Raw genomic sequence first — 21,130 nt, forward strand, 5'->3', positions numbered from 1 at the left:
ACCCATGTTTGTATACACCCAGATAGGAAACGTTGGTGAAGGCAATTCAATTCTTTTTCAGCTTGTCCAAGAGTTCAACACGCAAGTGGCCCTGTACCGAGAGCTGGTCATTTCTATCGGGGACGTCTCCGTCAGTTGCCCCTCACTCCGGGAGGAAATGCACAAGACAAGAACCAAAGGCTGTGAAATGGCTCGTCAGGCACACCAAAAACTTGCTGCCATCTCGGGGTAGGAGATTCTTGGCATTATTTGGTCATTCATATACATGATGCATGGATGCTCACAGTTATTTATGGTGTTCAAGACCTCAGAAGTGATCTCTGCAAATATGGGGTCACCTGAGATCAGGATTCTTTTGAGAGCTATAGACAAACTAGGTGCCAAATTACAATCTGAAGGTTGTGTGATTCTTGAATATACATATATTCAAGACTTGGGTCATTAAGTGATTGAAAAAAAAATTAACTTGCACTATGCTGTCCACATATCGGGACTCGGGGCTTCAGAATTTTTTTGCAGAATGTTTGGCCGTCAAAATGAAGTTAAGTCATCACCCCTCGAGATTATTTGTCATCAGCTGCTGAACATCTACTGCACGAAAGGCCAGTTCAGTAGAGAGAAAATCTTTGCTAAATCCTAGATTTACTAAACTATTTATACCATGAGATAAATTCCTTGATACCATTTAAAATAAAATCCCTAAAATAAAGTCTTGGATATAAATTACTCTCCTCAGTGTAGTGTATGAAAGGAAAGTTTTAACGGACGAAAATTTTGGTGAAGACTGTGGAGATTCACAAAGCCATCTAAATCTAGGCTGTTCATGTGCCCTTCCCCATTATTTTTATTTCTTTTTATCACCCTTATGGATCCCCGGTCCTATTTTAGGTGCTAATACAGTGAGCGAAACTTCACTTCTGAGACCTCATCTATTTCCTGATCTCTCCATATCAGGAAAGAAGTTAGTCATGGATTTTGTCAAGTTACTATACTCAAATAAGAACATAGAGCAAGGAAACACAGGAATCCTTATAGAAACACATTAAGTGTTTGATTCCGTCTGGATAAAGCCTTTCTCTGTTTATCTGTGTATGTCTGTATCATAATCAAAGCTCAAGTCTATTAGACTAACCTGATAATATTGCAGATTGACCATGTGTAGGAATTATATCTAATTTATTCACTTGAATCACTCTTTGCCATCTTTAATGCCAATAATATGTATAAAGCCGGTAATATGTATAATGCCGGTAATATGTACAGTGACTATTGGTATATATAGATTAGAAAGCCCTATGTTGCCTTTCTCAGTAACTGCATTTAACAAGTGGCATTTTATAACATGAGAAAAGATGCACTATCTAATGTCCTTGAAATGAGACGTAAAGTATATTACAAACCCATTTCGTTTGGTGGAAATATTTAGAAGCCTCATCCTTTTCTATTTTAACTGTTACACTGTGCCTAACAGGATGTGAATCTGGCATTTCATCTAGAAGGTGGAAAGGGATTCAGTGTTTAAGGAATTGGGGGAAGAAATGCAGCCGTGATAAACCCCAGACAAGAAGGGAGGTAAAACAACTAGAAACACAAAGGAGAATAGTGGTGGAATAAAAACTGGAGAGAAACAATGATTCAGAAGGGGAAACAGATTTACAACAGGAAATGTTATGCCCAGAGCAAAAGAATAGCATCTTTGTCAACTTGTGTCCAAGACCGTACGATGGGGTTATATTCAGGACTCCTCGAAGGTGAAACTCAAGTTGATGACATGTTCCAATCACAGAAGATAGGCTGGAGAAAGAAACAAGGAGTTCAGTTTAGTCTGTGCTGCTACACACATGAAATTCAGGTCCTTCCAAAGTTTCAGGAAAGGAGTCTGAAACTACTGGCTCAAAGTTGAGTTTTGAGGATTTGAGATGGATTTTATATACTCAGGGGTTGGCAGCGCCTTGCTACTTACTTTTATGTTACCCGAGAGTGGATTTTATTGGGAGCAGTTTTGTAAGACTTAGTGGGAAAATACGTTGTTCTTAGAGCCTTGCAAAGGTAAGGCCAACTCTATACAATGTTCTAGGATGGAACCTGAAACATTTCCTCCTTAAAATAATGAATACAATTTAACCTTCTTTCTAAAAAAATGACAGCATTATAACGAAGGAAATCCCTTTAGCTTCTTACCATGTGGGCTTCATTAATGAAGGATGTGATGATTTTCCTTGGTGGAATTCCATTCCTGACTGCTACTTATGTTGGCTCTCATGTCGAGTTTGATGTGAAAGCCGGTAGGGAGACTGTAGCATTCACCTTAAAATCTGAAGCAGGGTTAAGAAAAGCAAAGGCTCCTGGGGAATGTAGAGACAAAAACTGGATTTCTTGAGCACCCATCACTTGCCAGCACGATCCAGTTAATTCACAGAATAGTCCTCTGAGGGAAAGATGATTATTAGCCTTATTTTTACAAATGAGTCTCAAAAAGGTTAAGGAACTTGCCCAAAGTTACACAACTAAGAAGTGGAATGACTGTGATTTGGCCCCACGTTGCATACTTCTGAAATCCATGATCTTTTCTCTACATAATTCTGCCATTTAAAGAAGTATTATGTAAAAAGGAATGAAATATGAAAACATGCTAACATATGGATGAATCACAAGAAGAGTATGCTAAATCAAAGACACCAGTCACCAAATGCCACATATTATATGATTCCTTTTACATGAAATCCTCAGAAAAAGCACATCTATTCACATCAGAAAGTAGATTAGTGGTTGCCTAGATCTGGGAGTGGAAACAGGGAGTCCCTGCAAGTGAGCTTGAGGTAATTTTTTGGGGTGATGGAAGTGTTCCAAAATTGAACTGTGGTGATGATTGTACAACTATATAGCTACTAAAAATCACTGAATTGCACATTCAAAATGAGTGAAGTTTATTATGTGTAAAATATAGCTCAGTAAGTGTCTTGTAAAAAGGTATGATCACTATCACCATGAATAATAACACCTGGCCTTATTCTTTCCTACATACACAGCTTTTAGTGAAAGGGGTAGGAACTACAGGGATGGGGAAACAGAAAACTTGGCTCTCCATGCATTCATCAAGATGCGGCCCGATGCTATCACCTAAACTCCAATGCTTTGCTCTAAGTAGGAACATAGGTGGGGCAAAAGCAAGACCTGAAGGAGTAAATGAAATGACTTATTTCTTAACCAGCGCAGAACCACCACTCCTTTCCTGTTTATCACCTGGCTTTGGGGCCAGAGAAGGGAGACTAGGTTGAAGGTAGACAGGGTAAAAAAAGGATGAAGCAAGATAAACAAAAAAGAGGAGAAGAGCCAATGAGTTGGGATTAAGCCACAGATGCTTAGACCCCCTTCATCCCTAAATGACTCCCTCAAGGAATGGTGACCACAGACTGTGTTTCTCACTAGCTGGCCCTGGGTAAGAAGGCCATCATCACAGACGTCATCACGCCACCTTCTCAAACTGTGTCTAGACCAGCGAAGGTTGCAGTACCTCCTTCTCTTTCAAAGACAACAGATGTCTTCTGGACAGAGCCAGCCAGGTGAATCCCCAGTCTCTTCTGCCTGGTTTGAGTGACCAGTTGCTGTCCCTTTACGGTGCTGATCCTCTTGTTGGTATTAAAGCTAAGAGAGGCCTCAGGGATCACTTGCTAGAATGGTCCCCAAACTTGTTTTAGCAACAGAATCTTCCTTCCATCTTAATGTAGAAAGTCAGATTTAGAAGGCAGGTTGAAAGTAGCATTGCTGTGTCCTGCATGGTGTGTGTGTGTGTGTGTGTGTGTGTGTATGCACGCACACACATCAGGGGCAGGTGGCTACCAGGGCTGGTGACCTGGGACTTCCTTCCCAAAATGACTTCTGAGACACCTTTGAAGAATCCCTAGGGCTTCAGGGCACAGAGTATACTGATATAGCACAATGTCCTTGTTTTGTATTTGAGGAGATTTAGATTATTTCAAGCAACTTTAGAGGTAACTTGGGCAAGTATATGTGAAGACTTAGCATTTAGGCAGACCTGGGCAGAGAACCATCTTCTGTGACCTTGATGGAACTACTTCACTGTCTGAATCTCAATTCCCTCCTCTGTCAACTCGTTGTCATGGTCCCCACGGGGTAGTTGTGAGGCCAAGTACATGACTCCCCACCTCTAGAGGATACTCTGCCAGTCCAAGGCCGCTCTAAGCCCGGAACCCATGCCGATCACTCCGTGGTCTGGCGCCAGTTCCACCAAACACACCGTGTCCTGAGAACCAAGAGAAAAGAGCACAGCGCGCCGGCTAGGACCGACCCAGAGGAGACAGTATCCTCCAGCAGACGCCGGAGACGATGGTGTGGCTGGCGGGCTGGGCGCTGGGATCCCGTTTCCTCCACAGCTGCTGGGCTGCTTTGTGCCGCCCCACATCTCTTTCACGCCTCTGCCTTCTGGCGGCGGCTGCTGACAGAGCGAACGGGAGGTTCAAGTACGCAGATGTGAGAGGCAGGATCGAGCGATGGGAAAGAGCTCTGACTCTAAATCAGATTAGACTGGGATAAAATCCTGGCTTTACCACTTGCTGGGAATCCGTGTGTATTGAGATGCATACTGCTTCGCAATCAGACTGCCTGTATTCAAATCTCAGCCCTGCCTTTTTTACAAATAGCGTAACCTTGGATGAAGGTAGATACTGTCCCTCCCTGCCTCGGTTTTCTCATCAGAAAATGGGGTTAATAGCTAATGACACTGAAACATACGGTATTATAAGGACTAAGTGAACATATGTCAAGTGAACTCAGAAGACGGACTAGCACACGGTTACACTATTACGAAATTCAGATTAGTGTTCGTATTCATAAGACATGCAAAATTCAGGGTATCATGATACACCTATATGAAAAATAAATTTATCCATCCAATATTTTTCAAATAAATACCTTGGTTGAAATAAATGTTTATCTTAGTTCCTTATATTATGTTTGGAGGAATTTTCTAGGTTGAGGCTTCCCAGATGGTTATTAAAAGGCGCTTTTTTTTTTTTTTTTTTTTTTTTTGAGAGAGAGAGCCTGAGTAAGGGGAAGGGGCAGATGGAAAGAGAATCTCAAGCAGGCTTCACACCCAATGCAGAGTCCAACGTGGGGCTCGATCTCACAACCGTGAGATCATGACCTGAGCCAAAACCAAGAGTCGGATGCCCAACTGACTTAAGCCACCCAGGTGCCCTAAGGCTTCTTCATTAATACCTTAAAAGCAATATGGATATGCAAGGGTTCAAAAGTAGATTAGGAAGATTTTCTTTGTATAAATCAAACTCTATTCCTAATAAATTATGTCATACTTATAAAATCTTTTCGCCTAGCTCTGGTACAGGCTGTGTGACATTGGACAAAAAGTCTGTTAAATTCTCTGTACACCTCAACGAAAGTGCTGAACTGAATGACCTGAGTCTTCTGGCTTCATCATTCCAGTGTTCCAGGTTAATTCAGGGGGAATCATACAGACTTTGGCTACAGAACTAAACTATAAAAAATAAAATAAGCATCATGCATGAAGTTTGATGATTGAATTCCAGAGATATATTTGTTGAGATGTGAACACACTATGATCACAAGAAGAACCTTAATTTCCTAATGGATTCTGGGAATAATATAATGAATATTGTAGAGATTCATACCCAGAGATTTCAGATTTTTCCCTCCAGCAATTAGTTTCCTGACCAATCATGCCTAGTTTACTCTTCTTTTCTGCTTCCATCTCTCTCCTCCTGGTTTTTCTTTTTTTTTTTTTTTTTTGGACTGTTTTAGTTTTGTTTGACTCCTATTTGACTTTTCTGCCCCATTTTTCCCAGGCCCACTTTTAGTCGGTTCTTATTTGTTCCTTATTCTGTTTGCTAGGGAGTCAGGAGAGCAGGGAGAGGGAGAACTCAGATTCGCAGCTCACTCGGTAACGCTTTAGTACAAGAGGCCTGGTTGGCAAGCCTGCCAAGCCACCCACTCTGTCCTGTATGTTCCCTTTCTATTACAGGTGTTTTTGCTTTAAAAATGTTAACTCTCACTGGTCAGATAATGAAAGGGGAGAGATAGATGCTAGCCATCAAAGGGAAGGACAGGAGAACAATTCTATATTAGCGTGCTAAGGGCTGCAGTCATAAAGTACCACACAGTGGGTGGCTTAAACATCACAAAGTTCTTGTTTCACTGTAGGAGGCTACACATCCAAGATCAAGGTGTGGGGAGGGTTGGTTCCTTCTGAGGGTGGGGAGGAAGAATCTGCTCCTCTCTTCTAGCTTCTGGTGGGTTTGCTGACAATTCTGGTTGTTCCTTGACTTGCTGAAGCGTCTCTCTCTTACATCCTTCTCCCTTTGTATGTGTGTGGGTCCAAATTTTGTCTTTTTATAAGGAAACCAGTTATATTGGATTAGGGGGCCTAACCTATTCCAGTATGGCCTCATACTAATGGAACTAATTACATCTGCAACAGTGTATTTCCAAATAAGATCTCATTCTGAGGTAATAAGAGTTAGGACTTCAACATATGAATTTGGGGCTGAGGAGACATAATTCAACCCAGAGCAAATTCCTTTGGCCCATCTGTAGGAGAATGAACACTCTGGGTTGTTGGGCCCAGTGGGAATGGAGGTAGAGCTCAGCCTAGCACTTTGTACATTCTCTCAACACTTCCACACAAAGACTTCCCAGTGCCCAGTGCTTTATCATTTGCAAGACTTAAATATTTAACTCATATTACGGGTGGAGTTTGTGCCCAAGGACTAGATTGTTTTCTGTATGAAATGAATGTGATCACAAAGGTACTGAATCCCCAATGTGGTCAGCCCTTGGCTCTAATCAATTTAACTACCAGTGTGTAAACACGGAACATAAAGGTGGAACAAAAATCCAGCTGTAGGAGAGAATATTTGGCTGGGGGGCGGGGGGAGAGGAGAGGCACGTGACAGTCCGCATACACGGTGCTCACTTTCTCTCGTCCGCTCGGCTAGAACTGGGGTAGGTGCTGGTGGTCTTTCAGCGGTACTAATACTGTTGCTCAAGAACCATAAGCAACTGACACAGTACTGGCTCAGACCAAATTAAAGAACTCAGTGCTATCATTAGCCACAAAATGACGGGTGATATGGAATCTAGACAAGGGCTCTCCAGTTGCCTATTGAAGTTAGCCTTTTTATGCTTTGAACAGATCTAATGACCTTCACCTTGCGAGAGCCCTCTTAACAAATGCTCCAGTCAGAGAGAAAATTAAACTAAAATGAACTTTAGGAAAATTTATTGTCACTTGATTATTGAGATGGTGAAGTACAAGAGAGCAAGGCTGTGTTTCATTTATGCTTGCACCCTGAGTGGCAAGTCAGTGAGGATATGTCCATTTTGTTCGTTCATTAACCTTACTTGGGATTGTAAAACCTATTCTGACAAAGACTTCAGTAAGAACTGATCGGTTAGATTAGCTCACATTTTATGACTTATCTATTACTTTCGACCATTATTTCTTTCTGATTTGTAACTGTAAAACCAGTATGTCGTTTTTAAACAATAGAAGACTTAAAAAGCACACCTAAGGAGCGCCTGGATGGCTCAGTCAGTTGAGCATCTGCCTTGGGCTCAGGCCCTGATCTCAGGGTCCTGGGATGGAGCCCTGCATCGGGCACCCTGCTCAGCGGGGAGTCTGCTTCTCCCTCTGTCTCTCCCTCTGCCCCTCCCCCCCCGTACTCTCTTGCGCGCGCTCTCTTCTCTCTTTCTCTCTCAAATAAATAAATGAAATCTTAAAAAAAAAACAAAAAAAGACACACCTAAGAGCGATTTCTGAGGCATAGGTGTTCATTATTACAGGGGATCAGCAGGCAGGGTGTATTTTAAGATTACTTAAATTATGTTTCAAGTTATTTGATAAAATATCACCCTAATATCTATCTGCTCAGTGGATATTGAATAAATAATGATTTTCCATTAGGATCACTTTTAAAAGGAATTTTTTAAGTTTTCAGCCCTTGAAAGTTTAATTCTGTCTCTTCTAAAAGGATATCTACATAAAGCACAGCTCAAGAGCAGTAACTATATTATTTCCTCTGCTTTACAAGACATGACTTTAAAAAAAGCAGTCCTGTCAGCAGTCCAAATTCCAAATTCCAGACTAGAGGAAAGGATAAAGGGGGAAAAGGCCACACTTCCTAGCTCGGTCAGCTCTTTTTAAGTAAACCCAAACAAAACTTCTTCCAGAACTGCATCAGGAGGTCACACCTAACTACAGAGGAGACTGGGAAGCATATTCTTCTCTGATTGACACCTTAACTAGAAAGGAAAGGGAGAGAATGGATACTGGCCAGCAACTCACTCTCTCAGCCACGGCACCCAATCTGTATTCCTGGGCTCTCCTCTTACCATCTGACTTGTAAACTCTTTACTTACTCAAACTGATTGACTTCTTATTCTCTAAAAGTATATAAAGGATGGTCCCATCCTATTAGTCTACATCTGTGGGTTCTCTCTATAAAAGCCTACCCTCAGTCATTATTTTTTTTTAAAGATCTTATTTATTTATTCGACAAAGAGAGAGAGACAGCAAGCATAAGCACGGGGAGTGTGAGAGGGAGGAGTAGGCTCCCAGCTGAGCAGGGAGCCTGACACGGGGCTCAATCCCAAGACCTCGGGATCATGACCTTAGCCGAAGGCAGACACTTTACCGACTGAGCCACCCAGGTGCCCCAACCCTTCAGCCATTAAAAGAGATCATTTACTCTTCTGAATGTCAAGGGCTTATGTGTAGTCTCCTCATAGCCCACCATACTCCTCACACGGAAATCCAAAAGAGAAGAGTCCCAAGGAGATTAACAAGTCTCTGCCACTTTTAAATGGACCTATGGAAAAGATAAGGGGTGCAGGAACCACTTGGGAGGGCAGGAAGTTAGGCAAGGTACCTTTGAAAGGGGTTGAGTATAATCTCCAGACCAGGAGGTGAAATGGAATAGGGCCTGCAGGGAATATAAGCAGTGGCAGTCCAGAAATCAATTCGGAAATATCTCCTTGAGATTCAGCGAGACTCTTTCGGGAATAATTTTAAATCTTCCTTTAATAAACCAAAGAATTTCATCAAGGACTTAAAATCTGATGAGCTATTAAGAATAAAAGGTAGAGAGGCAGTGCTTTCTGGATATAAGGATAAGCTGCAAGGCGACCTATAATCAAGATTACAGTAAGGCCATTAAGAAAAATTGAACTGGAAACTCATCTAAATTATGTTAGATACAGCAGTTAGGTCCTAAAATGCACTTAACCCACTGTTTCCTAAATTATAAACCTATGCAACATAGGACAGCGTATTCTATGGGGAAATATATGCTTTTTTGCAACTCTGGAAGTTTCCTCCCTGTCTGGGAAACTATTTATAGAGCACCCACCATATGCCACGTGCTTTTCTAGGTGCTGGAAATATAGCAGCTCTGAACAAAATAAAGAAGATTCCTGCATTCTTAGTGAGGATGATCAAGAAGTGCTATGGGTCTGAATGTTTATGTTCCTGCACAATTCCTATGTTGAAAACCTAACACCCAAAGTTATAGTATTGGTAGGTGGGGCCTTCAGGTAAAGCTCACGCCACGAGGGGGAAGCCTTCATAAATAGGATTAGGGCACTTATAAAAGGGGCTCCAAAGAGATCCCCCACTCCTTCCACCATGTGGGGGCATAGCAAGAAAGCACCAACTATGGACCACGAAGAAAGTCCTCACCAAACATGACCATGTGGTGCGTCGGTCTTGGACCGCCCAGCTTCCAGACGGATGAGCAATACATTTCTGTTGTTGCAAGCCATCCAGTCAGTCCATGGTGTTTTGTTATAGAAGCCTTAATTCACTGAGTGAAAACTAACAGGCAAAAGAGAGTGCAGGGCGCCTGGGTGGCTCAGTTGGTTAAGCGACTGCCTTCGGCTCAGGTCATGATCCCAGGGTCCTGGGATCGAGTCCCGCATCGGGCTCCTGGCTCGGCGGGAAGCCTGCTTCTCCCTCTCCCACTCCCCCTGCTTGTGTTCCTGCTCTCGCTGTCTCTGTCTCTGTCAAATAAATAAATTTAAAAAAAATCTTTAAAAAAAAAAAAAGAGAGTGCAATTCAGAGAGTGATAAATGCAGTGAAGAAAACAGAATATGATTTAAAGAATGATGGATGACTGTGGGGAGTTATTTTCAGATGGGGTTTTCAGAGAGCCCCCCCCCCCCCCGCCAGAAGGTGACATTCTAACCTAGTATCTGACCTTAAGAAGGGGTCAGGCAGGTGATGATCTGTGAAAAAAGCACTTCGGCCAGAGGGAAGAGCAAATGTAAAAGTCCAAACATAGACTGACCTAGTCATGTCTAAGGAAAAAAAAAACAAACTAGATTATCAGTTTGGAATTGTCTTCGGCTGCAAGTAACATAGATAGGATTTCAGTGACTTAAACACGGAAGAGTTTATTTTCTCACGTCATTAAAAATTCAAGGGTAGGGGATAGTAAGCACTGGTTCATGATTCAAGGTATGAGGTACGAGATGTGAGAGGTCCCAAGGTCCCAAGACTGCTGCTCCAGCTGTAGAAATTGTGTCTATGTTCCCAGCAGGGAGTAAAAGGCAAGGACATAAGATAAATGCATCCCTTTCCGAAGGACTTCCCAGAAGCCTCACACAGAACTACGAACAGGTCATTGGCCAGGACCAAGTCATGTGGATCTCCCGATCACAAGTTTCATGATCTGACTCACATATATCCCTCACCATACTAACTGTCCAGTGAGGACAAAATCTCCCAAACTGTAAACCAAAGTAATGCTTCCTAAGGCCCAGGATGGGATCTTTAGCAAGACTGGGGATGGGTAGGGAGCTTGGACGTGAGACCTGGGGAAAGGGCTGCTACAGTGGGGAAAAAGAAGTGGGAGGTGATCCCTCAACATCTACCTGCTCCTTTCTGCCCATTTTCTTCTTCGTTTGTTTGTTCATTCATTTATCCACGAAATACTGAACACCTTACTCTGGACCAGGCACAGTGCTAGGTTCTGGAAATGTAAAGATAAAAGCAACACCACTCTGCTTTTGTGGAGCTTGGGGGCTAGCATCTGTGTAGAGACACATTCACTGCAGAACGGGGTCATGGGTGATGCTATAGAAATAAGCAGGCGATACAGGACAGACATAAAGGAGGCAGCAATCAGCTCTGCTCAAGTGACTGTAGCCAGGAAACAAGACTTCAAAAAGGGGATGGTGGCGCTTGGACCAAACTTTGAAGAACAAGTGGCAATGTCCTTTCTCTTTGTGCGGCCGCAGGCTTCCTGCCATGAGTGAACATTTCTGTCTTGAACCATGGGAAAGGAGAAATAGCAGTCAATGTGCTGAGAACCAGCTATGTGCTGGACCCTTTCATGAATACATGAGTTCATCTGAAATAGTATATCTTCTTAGTCCAGAGAGAGGTTTTCAAGTCTGGTATTTTGGCTAAGAAATGCATCTACCTCAAAGTAGCAGAGATCAGACTACAGGGGTCCAATCACAGAGCCAACTATGTAGGTAGGTGGGAGCTGGGGTTACCTCAGTAGTTGGATCACGTGAGGACTATGGTCTTTGGGATTCTTTGTTTTCATTTTTCAGATTTTTTAAAAGATTTATTTGAGAGAGGGAGAGAGAGCATGTGAGCATGCATATGGCAGGGAGGGGCAGAGGGAGAGAGAGAGTCTCAAGCAGATTCCATGCTGAATGCAGAGCCCGATGTGGGGTTCAATCCCACGATCCCGAACGGAAACCAAGAGTCAGATGCTTAACCGACTGCGCCACCCAGGCAACCCCGGTCTTTGGGATTCTTTGCACTTTTCCCTCATGCCTCCACTATAGTGGTCCCATCCAGAGCCAGTGAGGCTTCAGGACTCCCGCTTGAATCCAGATGAGGCATACCTGGAGGCTTTCCAGAGCACCCAGAATGATAGATATTTTTCTAATTTTCATTTTGTAGTAAATTTAGGTGAGAAAGTTGAGATATTTGGTTAATTGGTGGGGCTGGGGTTTGAACACTGGTCTCTGTAGTAGCAGAGTCTTTATTCTTGATGCTATGCCAGGCTATTCCTCAGACAGCTCCTTTCTTCCTTGGAATGGCCCCAAAATTGGCCTACCTGCTTTCCTTCCCTTTCTCTGCCACTAAATACTATTTCTGCTCAAAGCCTCTCGCCTCCCCTGGACACACTTCAGGACAAGGACTTCTTCAGCTGGCACACAACTGATTTGAAGGCTTTTAAAGTTTACTCAGCTAGTGAGAAGAGAAAACAAGCAGGAAGGGGAAAAAAAACACAATTATGGTCTTTCTGAAGCTGCCAGTAGAGTGTGAATGGACCTCGGCTCTGCATTCTGGAAGCCTCAGCACTTCTCTCTGAGCCCCAACTATTTCAGACTTTCTTCCTCCACGTTAGGTCTACTCAATTCCTTCCATCCTTTGGCACCTTCTTTCCTGCTTGCCCATGCAAGTCCTAAAAATGAGCATGTGCCATCAGACTTTAGGCTGAATTCGGGGTTTCAGGAAGCAATGTGCTTCTTCCCAGCAACGGACACGTGAGCAGGAGTGGGACACCCCGTGACCACAGTGACACTGGCCGTCTAAGGCATCAATGAGTACAGGGGTGAAGAGAGAAACGGAAGTGAATGCTACCAAGTGTGCAGGGACTCAAAGGACAGAAAACTTCCCACTGAGGTGATGGGTACACCCAAGAAAGTAACATTCAAGCTGGAGAAAAATATGGGAAGAACTCATAGGAATACGAATGGGAAGAGATCATCAGACCAGTCTCAAAACACCACTTCTTAAAATAACCCAATCCTTGGTCAATGAACCCACAAGAGCCCCTGTTTGCCAAGAAAATGAAGTTTAAAATCACCATAGTTATGATCTACCTTGCCCACCTCAACAGAGTTCCAGTTTTAAGCCAGCATGACAGCTTGTTAGAGCTTCAGGCTCTGAATCTTGGACTCTTTTATTCCCTTAGTGGGTCTAATTTGGAAGCGTTTCAATTTGATTTGGAATTCCTATTTCCATTCTTGCCATCTACTTACCGAGCTAAGGAATTAAGTGAAGCTGATTTTTTCTCCCTTTCTCAGATATCAACAAATCATTTCTGATTTTTCATTTTTCATCCTACCAATTTCATCACTGTGGAAATTCCTATTTATTTTAGATGAATAAACCACTCCCCCCTCACCCACATGGACATATTTCTGATGCCGGTTTCTGATGTGTCTACTTATTGGGTAGAAGTAGAGTTTCTAAAATTGTTGCTGGTATATAGTAAGCACTTCATGCTTCTTGAATTCTGTATCTCAAACATTTTGGGTTTTATGTCATTATTTTTGTTCAAATGTGTTTTTTTTCCCTATAGTATCCCATGTCTGTACTTATTCTACTATAATAAGCAGCAGGTGGAGTAAGAAATGAATAATGGGAAAGCTAGTCAAGGATAAATCTTAATCTTAAGACTATTATTCTTACTAGCACTTTATTAACTTTCATAAAAATCTATTCATTTTGATTTCATAATAATCCTTATCTGGGTCCTACTTAAAAACAGTGGCTGGTATACAAAGACCTTCCCTATGAGGACCACTACAGAATTTTTCACCCCCAAATGAACTAGATAAGGCAAATATAAAGCATCAGAATCTTATGGTTGTGATTTGGAATGTGTGGTTTAAGTATAATTGTCCCCTCCACGGAACAGAGAAATATCCTACTTAGAGGTGAGTGGAAGATACCTTCTAAAGTGGGTGTGTTAGCGTTCTTCAGAGAAGGAGAACCAATAGGATATGTGGGGTGTGTGTGTGTGTGTGTGTGTGTGTGTGTAAAATGGGGAACTGGCTCACCTAGTTTTGGATGCTGAGCAATCCCCCAGTTTGCTCTCTGCAAGCTGGAGACTCAAGAAAGCAGGTGGTATAGTTCAGTCAGTGTCCAAAGGCCTGAGAACCAGGGGAGTCAGTGGTTTAAGTCACAGTCCAAGGGCAAGAGAGGACTGATGTCCCAGCTCCGTAGCCAGGCAGAGAGAACTCAACCTCCCTTAACTTTTTGTTTTATTCAGGCCCTCAGTGGATTGGACAAGGCCCACACATATTAGGGAGAGCCATCTGCTTTACTCAGTCTACCAATTAAAACACTAATCTCGGGGCGCCTGGGTGGCTCAGTTGGTTAAGCGACTGCCTTCGGCTCAGGTCATGATCCTGGAGTCCCGGGATCGAGTCCCGCGTCGGGCTCCCTGCTCAGCGGGGAACCTGCTTCTCCCTCTGACCCTCCCCCATCTCGTGCTCTCTCTCTCTCTGTCTCATTCTCTCTCTCAAATAAATAAATAAAATCTTTAAAAAAAATAAATAAACACTAATCTCTTCCAGAAACACCCACACAGACATACACAGAAATAATATTTAACCAAGTATCTGGGCATCCTATGGCTCCATCAAATTGACACATAAAATGAACCATCACACTGGGTCCATTCCCTTGATCCCCACAGATGGCTAAAAGCCCCATAACCCATAACTCTTAGAGCAGAGCTGTGGGGAGATCACCTGTGGACACTGGAGAGGCCTTCTCTACATGCACAGTGGAGGAGAGACTGGAGGAAGCCCCTACCAGTCAGCATATGGTCAGGAATGAGGACATCGTTCACCCCTCACCAGGGAGTAACTACAGGGCAAACAGTAGGTTCTGAAGGAGATGGCTGGATCTTCCCAACTGGGGGACTCCCATGAACATCTTTCACCAAGAAGTCATGTTTTCTTACTATCTGGATTTTGAGCTCAAATGGCTGCATCTGTTTTAGTACTGTACCATCAATGAATAATGAGGAAACTGCTCAGATTACTTTAGGCCACAGCATGCACCATAATGCAAAATCACTCGGCAAATGTTCTCTCCATAAAACAAGCCTTATCAACCATTTTTATATTCATAGATTCAATCTTCTGTTTTCTGAGGATGAAATATGTTTTAAGTTACCAAGTCTGTTCAGACTCAGAGTGCCTTTAAATTATGCTCTGACTTTCAGTATTGGGTTATCTCACGGGCACCAATGTAGACCTGACGTGAAAATGTGAAATGATTTCGGGTATCTATTTAGGTGTCATCTTTGCAAAAGAAAGATCATCACGGTCATTCTGGGACTGTCTTTTCTTCCCACTTCAGCATTATAAAGGCATTCCCCAAGTTCAGACAAGGAAATTCTGTGGAACAGGAAGGGGAAAGATACAGGAAAGGGAACGATTTATCTGGAAAAGAGGAAAGAAAGAAAGTGGGGAAGAAAGAATGAATTTGTTCTTTGGGAATGGGCTGGTTAAGGAGCTGGTATGGCCAAGAGATCAAAGGAATGAAGTGAAGAGAAAATAAAGGGAAATAGACAGTCATGGGGTTAGCGGTCAGAGGAAGTTCAAGCTTTCCAAACCCAGGCCCACCACAGGCCCAAAAGACAATGTGAAGAAGTGAAGTGAGCCAGGCGCAGTGGTGTGGGAGAGAGCATGCGCCTGCGTGTCTGAAGCAGGCAGTTGCTACCCAGGTTTCATTGATTGCTGGTTCCCATGTGGAGAGGTGGGCCGAATGTGCCATATTTGTGGCTTTTTTGTTTAAGAGAATCCATGAATTCATGCTTGTGTGTCAAATAACCCGATTTTAAAATGTTGGCCAAGAGAAAAACGCTACAGACTACAAGTGGCCCTCAGCCATTAGTGTCTACCTCTGTTAATTATCACCTGCTTCTTGCTCGGAGTATTTGCAGACTATCAGATGTGAACAGTAAGAAACACCAGGAGGTCTTCTCATTTTGGTTGGCATTAGTAACTCTGACCTGTATTACCTTCTCAGTTTTTTTGCTGCTTTCAGAATGGCACCTTGGGGATCTAAAACTTGTCAGTATCTGTCACCTCGTTAAAAAAATAACCAAATACAGGGGCACCTGGGTGGCTCAGTCGTTAAGCGTTTGCCTTCGGCTCAGATCATGATCCCAGGGTCCAGGGATCGAGCCCCGCATCGGGCTCTCTGCCCTGCAGGAAGCCTTCTTCTCCCTCTCACACTCCCCCTTGTTTGTGCTCCCTCTCTCGCTGTGTCTCTCTCTGTCAAATAAATAAATAAAATCTTTTTAAAAAATAAAAATAAAAAATAACCAAATACAGAAATACATATGCATATTTTTAGCCTTGAATTGTTAGGTAAATAAGGCCAAATACTTAATTAGCCTTAGGAACATGTTAAACATTTCTGGAATTGAACCTAAGGAGAGAAAATAGAATATTTGTGTATTTGCCCTGAAGTCAAATTCCTTGAAAGACCCTTTCTCCTTTGATAAGAGGACAATTATTTAAATTATCATACAGCTGACACATTACTTTCTCATATCAAACAGGAGCCATTGATCTTATTATGATCAAGATCAAGACAAATAGCCTGTCAGATATGTAACAGAGTCTGAGGTCCACGTGAATGCTGAATAGGGAGCAATTTTTCTAAATAAATGAAATACTGAGGGGAGGGGCAAGAGTCAACCTGATTTCCTGTTATTTTTATCATTTGGCAGCTGACAGGATTTCACCGAAAGAAGGTACTCTATACAAAGTACTGACAAATGCCCATTCACCCAAGAGTCATGACCATTTCTAAATAGCTATTTCTGAATTCCCAGCAAAAGGTATTCATTCCATGACCTGTTTTTTCTGCTTACAAGTGTGGAACCTACATCAAAGCTTTCCTTTCGATCCTCAATGTGTCCCTATCGAAGACTTAGTGTAGCCCAGTGGATTATCTATTCATCTCTTGCCCTTCCCCCTACTTATCACACCCCACTCCCTCAATAACCCACAGATCTTCCTCAGCCTACAATAGGGTTACGTCCTGATAAAGCCACTGTAAATCGAAAATATTCTAGGAAGAAAATGCATTTAATCCACCTAAGCTACTGAACATCATAGCTTAGCCTGGCCTCCCTTCAAGGTGCTTGAAACACTCACATTGGGCCATCGGTGGGTAAGATCATCGAACACCAAGCCTGTTTTATATTCAAGTGGTGAATAGCTCATGTCATGTACTGACCACTAACCTGACAGTGAGACCCAGAGTGGTTACCAGCGTATGGCGTGTGGGCCCTCACGCCCGTGCGGCCAACTGCGAGCCAAGGCTCCCTGTCAGTGCCCAGCGTCCCGAGAACGCACCGTACTGTACCTTGCTAGTCTGGGAAAAGGGCAAAATTTAGAACTGAAAATAGTTTCTCCTCAATGTGTCTTGCTTTCTCATCATCGTCAAGTTTAAAAATCCTAAATCAGACCATCCTGAGACCAGGACCATCGGCACGCAGGTAAAGGAAGGTGACGGTACAGGGGATCGGGGCTTGAAAGGCACAGGGGGCCCCAGCGGAGGGACGGAAGTTTGGAGGAGAAACTTAAGCATTTTGCAGAGAAGCTGGGTCAAACGGCTGACCTGTAAGTTCAAGAAAACGCTAAGAGGCTGGGATTCTAGGGCAATTTAACTTTTTCTTGATAGTTTGTTCTAGTTATAGATTCAGGGTCTATATCTATGATTCAACATCAACATTTGAAACATCAATGTTTTATTGCTGATACCATTATACCTTCGGGGATTTTGAGGTCAGTAAGGTCCCCAGTTTCTGAGCTTTCAAAGTGCTTTAGAATTTTTTATTATTATTATACTAAGGCCCACAGAGATAGCCCACAGGAGCCCACTGATGTGTCTGTCATCGCAGGTCCCATGCTCTTTCAGCCCTGCTCCCTCTGTCCTACTTCAGCCTCTGTCCTCTGCCCCCAAAGCCCCTTAACATCCTGAGGTTTTGTGCCCCTCAACTCTCCCTAGCCCAGGCCCTGAGATGGAATCTGCGGTTTTGAACTGAAAGCTGAATCACTAAATGCTAGAGCTCTGCAGTCCAATTAACGTTGCTTCCCGAAGCTTCTTCAGGTAAACGGAGGACATGGCAGTCTTTCTAATTTGCAGCCTCTGCCCTCGAGGAGTGGTAGGTAAGCTCCACTTTGCTCAGCCTCAGGGTACAATTTCCAGCTCGCTGTAGCCAGGAAGGGACAATGGCAGTGATGGACAGTTCTAGTGCAATTGGCAACTCTCTGGGACAGCTGGGGACTGAGGCTGCAGAGGATCAGGCTAGCTAACTGTGGCAGTGAGCAACAAAAGACATTGTTTAGACACCTACCAATATTTTACAGAAACCACCCCAGGGCTCTTGGCGATGCCTGGGGGAGGCTGGCGGCCGCCAAGCAGGTGGGGGCCAAAAGCTGTGGAGATCCGAGGGCTAATGCGAAGGGGTCTTGTAGCTGTGGGGGCAGATGGTGGCCGCCCTCAAGCTGCAGCTCCTCACTGCCCTACTGCCCTTCCACTGCACCAGCCCTAAAGCAAACATTCAAAGCTCTCGAAAAACTTGGTTACAAGAATATGCATTCCTCTTCCCACTTTCAAGACCAAAGACCCATGAAAATTAACTATGAAGTCACCCAAGTAATATACTCGGGTGCTGGTAGCTCCAGAAAGAATAACTGTAAGATGTTTTTAGTTCCACTGTTAATTTGCACAAGTGAGTGCCAGGAGGATCACCTCTCTGTGAGCTCGTGGTTCCAGCATCTGCGCGGCATCAGCAGTGGTCCTAACCCTGCTGCACACTCTAGTTCTTGGACGAGTTTTTTTAAGACATTCTTATCAGGGCTCCATTCCTAGATCCATTAAATCAGAATGCCCGGGGTGAGGCCCGGACACAGTATTTATTTAAAAAACAAAAACAAAACCTCTACAAGTATTTTGCAAACCTACAGCCGGGTTTGAAAACCACTGAGAAGTTGAAAGGAAAGAGGATGGGACTGATAATCAAAGGACCCTATTTCGAGTTATGGCCATACTTTCAACTGGGTTATTTCATTCAATCCCGTTGATTACGCTGGGCTGTAGATACCATTCCTACATTTCCTTGAGCTGCACAAATGTGTGTGCATATTATAGCATGACTTGTAACAGAAAAAAAAAAAAAAAAAACAACGGGAAATGATCTAAATATCCAATAGAGGATTGATTAATACAGCCAGGTGCTAAGATACTGTGCAGACATTTAAAATGACATTAAGTGGCGGCACCTGGGTGGCTCAGTCGTTAAGCATCTGCCTTTGGCTCAGGTCGTGATCCCAGGCTCCTGGGATCGAGCCCCCTATCAGGCTCCCTGCTTGGCGGGAAGCCTGCTTCTCCCTCTCCCACTCCCCGTGCTTGTGTTCCCTCTCTCGCTCTCTCTCTCTGTCAAATAAATAGATAAAATCTTTAAAAATAAATAAATAAAATAAAATGACATTAAGTGAAAAAAAGCATATTATAAAAACAGTTTCACATAACAACCCCATTTTTGAACCAAAATGAAAATTATATAACTAGATATAATTGCAAGGATATACACCCAGATTTTTACTTTCTAGATAAATGACTTCCACCTTCTTTTTACACATCTGTATTTTCTAAATATTCTGTATTAAATGTTAAGGAGCAAAATCTACTCACACTGTCAAGCCTTGAATATCAGTCTTGAATATAAGTGGAGAAAATATGAAAAATAATTATTTATTTATATAGGTAAAGTTCTAGTTCTTGTATTTATAACGCAGGTAGATGCAAAAACCTGATGCTCTGCTTCTCCTCTAAGTTACTTATAAAAAAGGTATTAGTCTTAAACTTGTTCATCTTCCTTATTAGGAACTAAAGATCCAGAGGCAAAAAAAAAAAAAAAAAAATGAGACAAATGAATTGTCCTACAGTATTTGTTCTGGGTACTGGTGGGTCTGCCCCCATTTGCTTAGAGAGAATAATTAGACAGGAAGCTAGAGTGAGAAAGTCAGGAGGCCAGAGAGCCAGGGGAGAAGGCTTTTGATCTCTTTTCTAGAACATTCTGTCACATTTTTTGCCTGGTATGTTGGTGGTTATGACGATAAAATGAGAACATCAGTGAAAGGACTGAGCACACCTTTAGACACACCAATGCTCAACAAAGTCCCATTCATTCATGCATGTTTCTGTGAAGGTAATAACTTAGCTTCTTACCCAAGGTGTGATCTCAGAGTGTTCCCATCTCCTTCATGTCTGTTTCCATCCCTAAAAAAGTAGGAAAATAATATCACCCATCCTCCCTGGTTGCTCTGAGACTCAAATGAGGTGATGTAGGTAAAGCACTAAGCAAAACACTGAACACATAATAAGCACTCAATACATACCAGTTACTATTAATATTACAACTTAGTCCAGTATTCCTTAACCAAAAACACCTTGCAGTATTGGTAAGATTTTCATTGTAATCCAGAGAAAGAATTGTACAAGTGCATAGCTCTAACAGTTTGGGATGAGAATGATAAAAATAGTTTGGAAGATTATATTTTGATTAGAAAAACGTACTTTTTTTTCACCATTTCAGTACTAAAAAAAGATTATTATTTCAAGTGCTCAAGAATAATCCCTCTGTGGTTTAGCACCAAGAATAGAATATTTCATTTCAGAAAGAATGCCTGAGAGAAATGATGAGCCACCGATAAAGGTTATTACACTACAAAATGACTTTGGGTTTAAGGCAAGTATTTTTGTGTTATAAAAGTGATTAGGCCTTTAGAAAGGTTTTCAAAACAACACAGTGTATGCATATAATATAATGAATGTATATTGACTTTCATTGTTGGGCTCGGGGTTTCAAGAGGACCAGGACTTGGTAGAGGACGGGGCGGGGGGGTGGGGGGAAGAAAGGTGGACATTGATGGTTTCAATTCACAAGCTTTATTGAAATACATAGGGTGCGAGAACAACATAGAGCAGCGGTGTGATGCCATGGAAATCACCTGGGGAGCTTCCAAAAACTCTAGAGCCAGGGTCTCACCCTCAGAGATTCTGATTTACATGGTGTGGGGCATGACCTGGGCTCCAGAATTTATTATTGTCTCCAGTGATTCTGATGCATGAACAAGTCTGAGAGCCAGAGACAGAGGATCCGTCCGAGCAAATGGCCCCCAGGTGTCTCCCTTCCTCTTTCCTCAAGGGGGTGTTCCCAGGGCTTGGCATGGAGAGCAGTACACACTGGGGACCCTCTTTGCTTTCCCCTTTTTGCCCTGCCCTGTGCT

The 21,130-nt window shown here is 42.8% G+C and overlaps 1 protein-coding gene and 1 long non-coding RNA gene across 4 annotated transcripts in view; one reads left to right on the plus strand and one right to left on the minus strand.

Moving 5' to 3' along the window:
• RGS7BP (regulator of G protein signaling 7 binding protein) overlaps positions 1-21,130 on the plus strand; it is a 98,531-nt gene that overhangs the window by 1,950 nt on the left and 75,451 nt on the right. For all 3 annotated transcript variants that reach the window (XM_035014512.1, XM_035014510.1, XM_035014509.1), the window contains exon 2: positions 62-228. In XM_035014512.1, the coding sequence (XP_034870403.1) occupies positions 62-228 (167 nt within the window). The remainder of the gene's footprint in view (positions 1-61; positions 229-21,130) is intronic.
• Positions 1,635-2,709, minus strand: LOC118016835. Its single transcript, XR_004680937.1, has 2 exons — positions 2,182-2,709; positions 1,635-1,794 (listed from the first exon to the last, which is right to left on the minus strand). It is a non-coding gene; the product is annotated as an uncharacterized LOC118016835 (long non-coding RNA).

The sequence above is a fragment of the Mirounga leonina genome, unplaced genomic scaffold, assembly GCF_011800145.1.
Source record: "Mirounga leonina isolate KUSES-001 unplaced genomic scaffold, KU_Mleo_1.0 Mir_168, whole genome shotgun sequence".
In the NCBI taxonomy this organism is placed as follows: Eukaryota; Metazoa; Chordata; class Mammalia; order Carnivora; family Phocidae; genus Mirounga; species Mirounga leonina.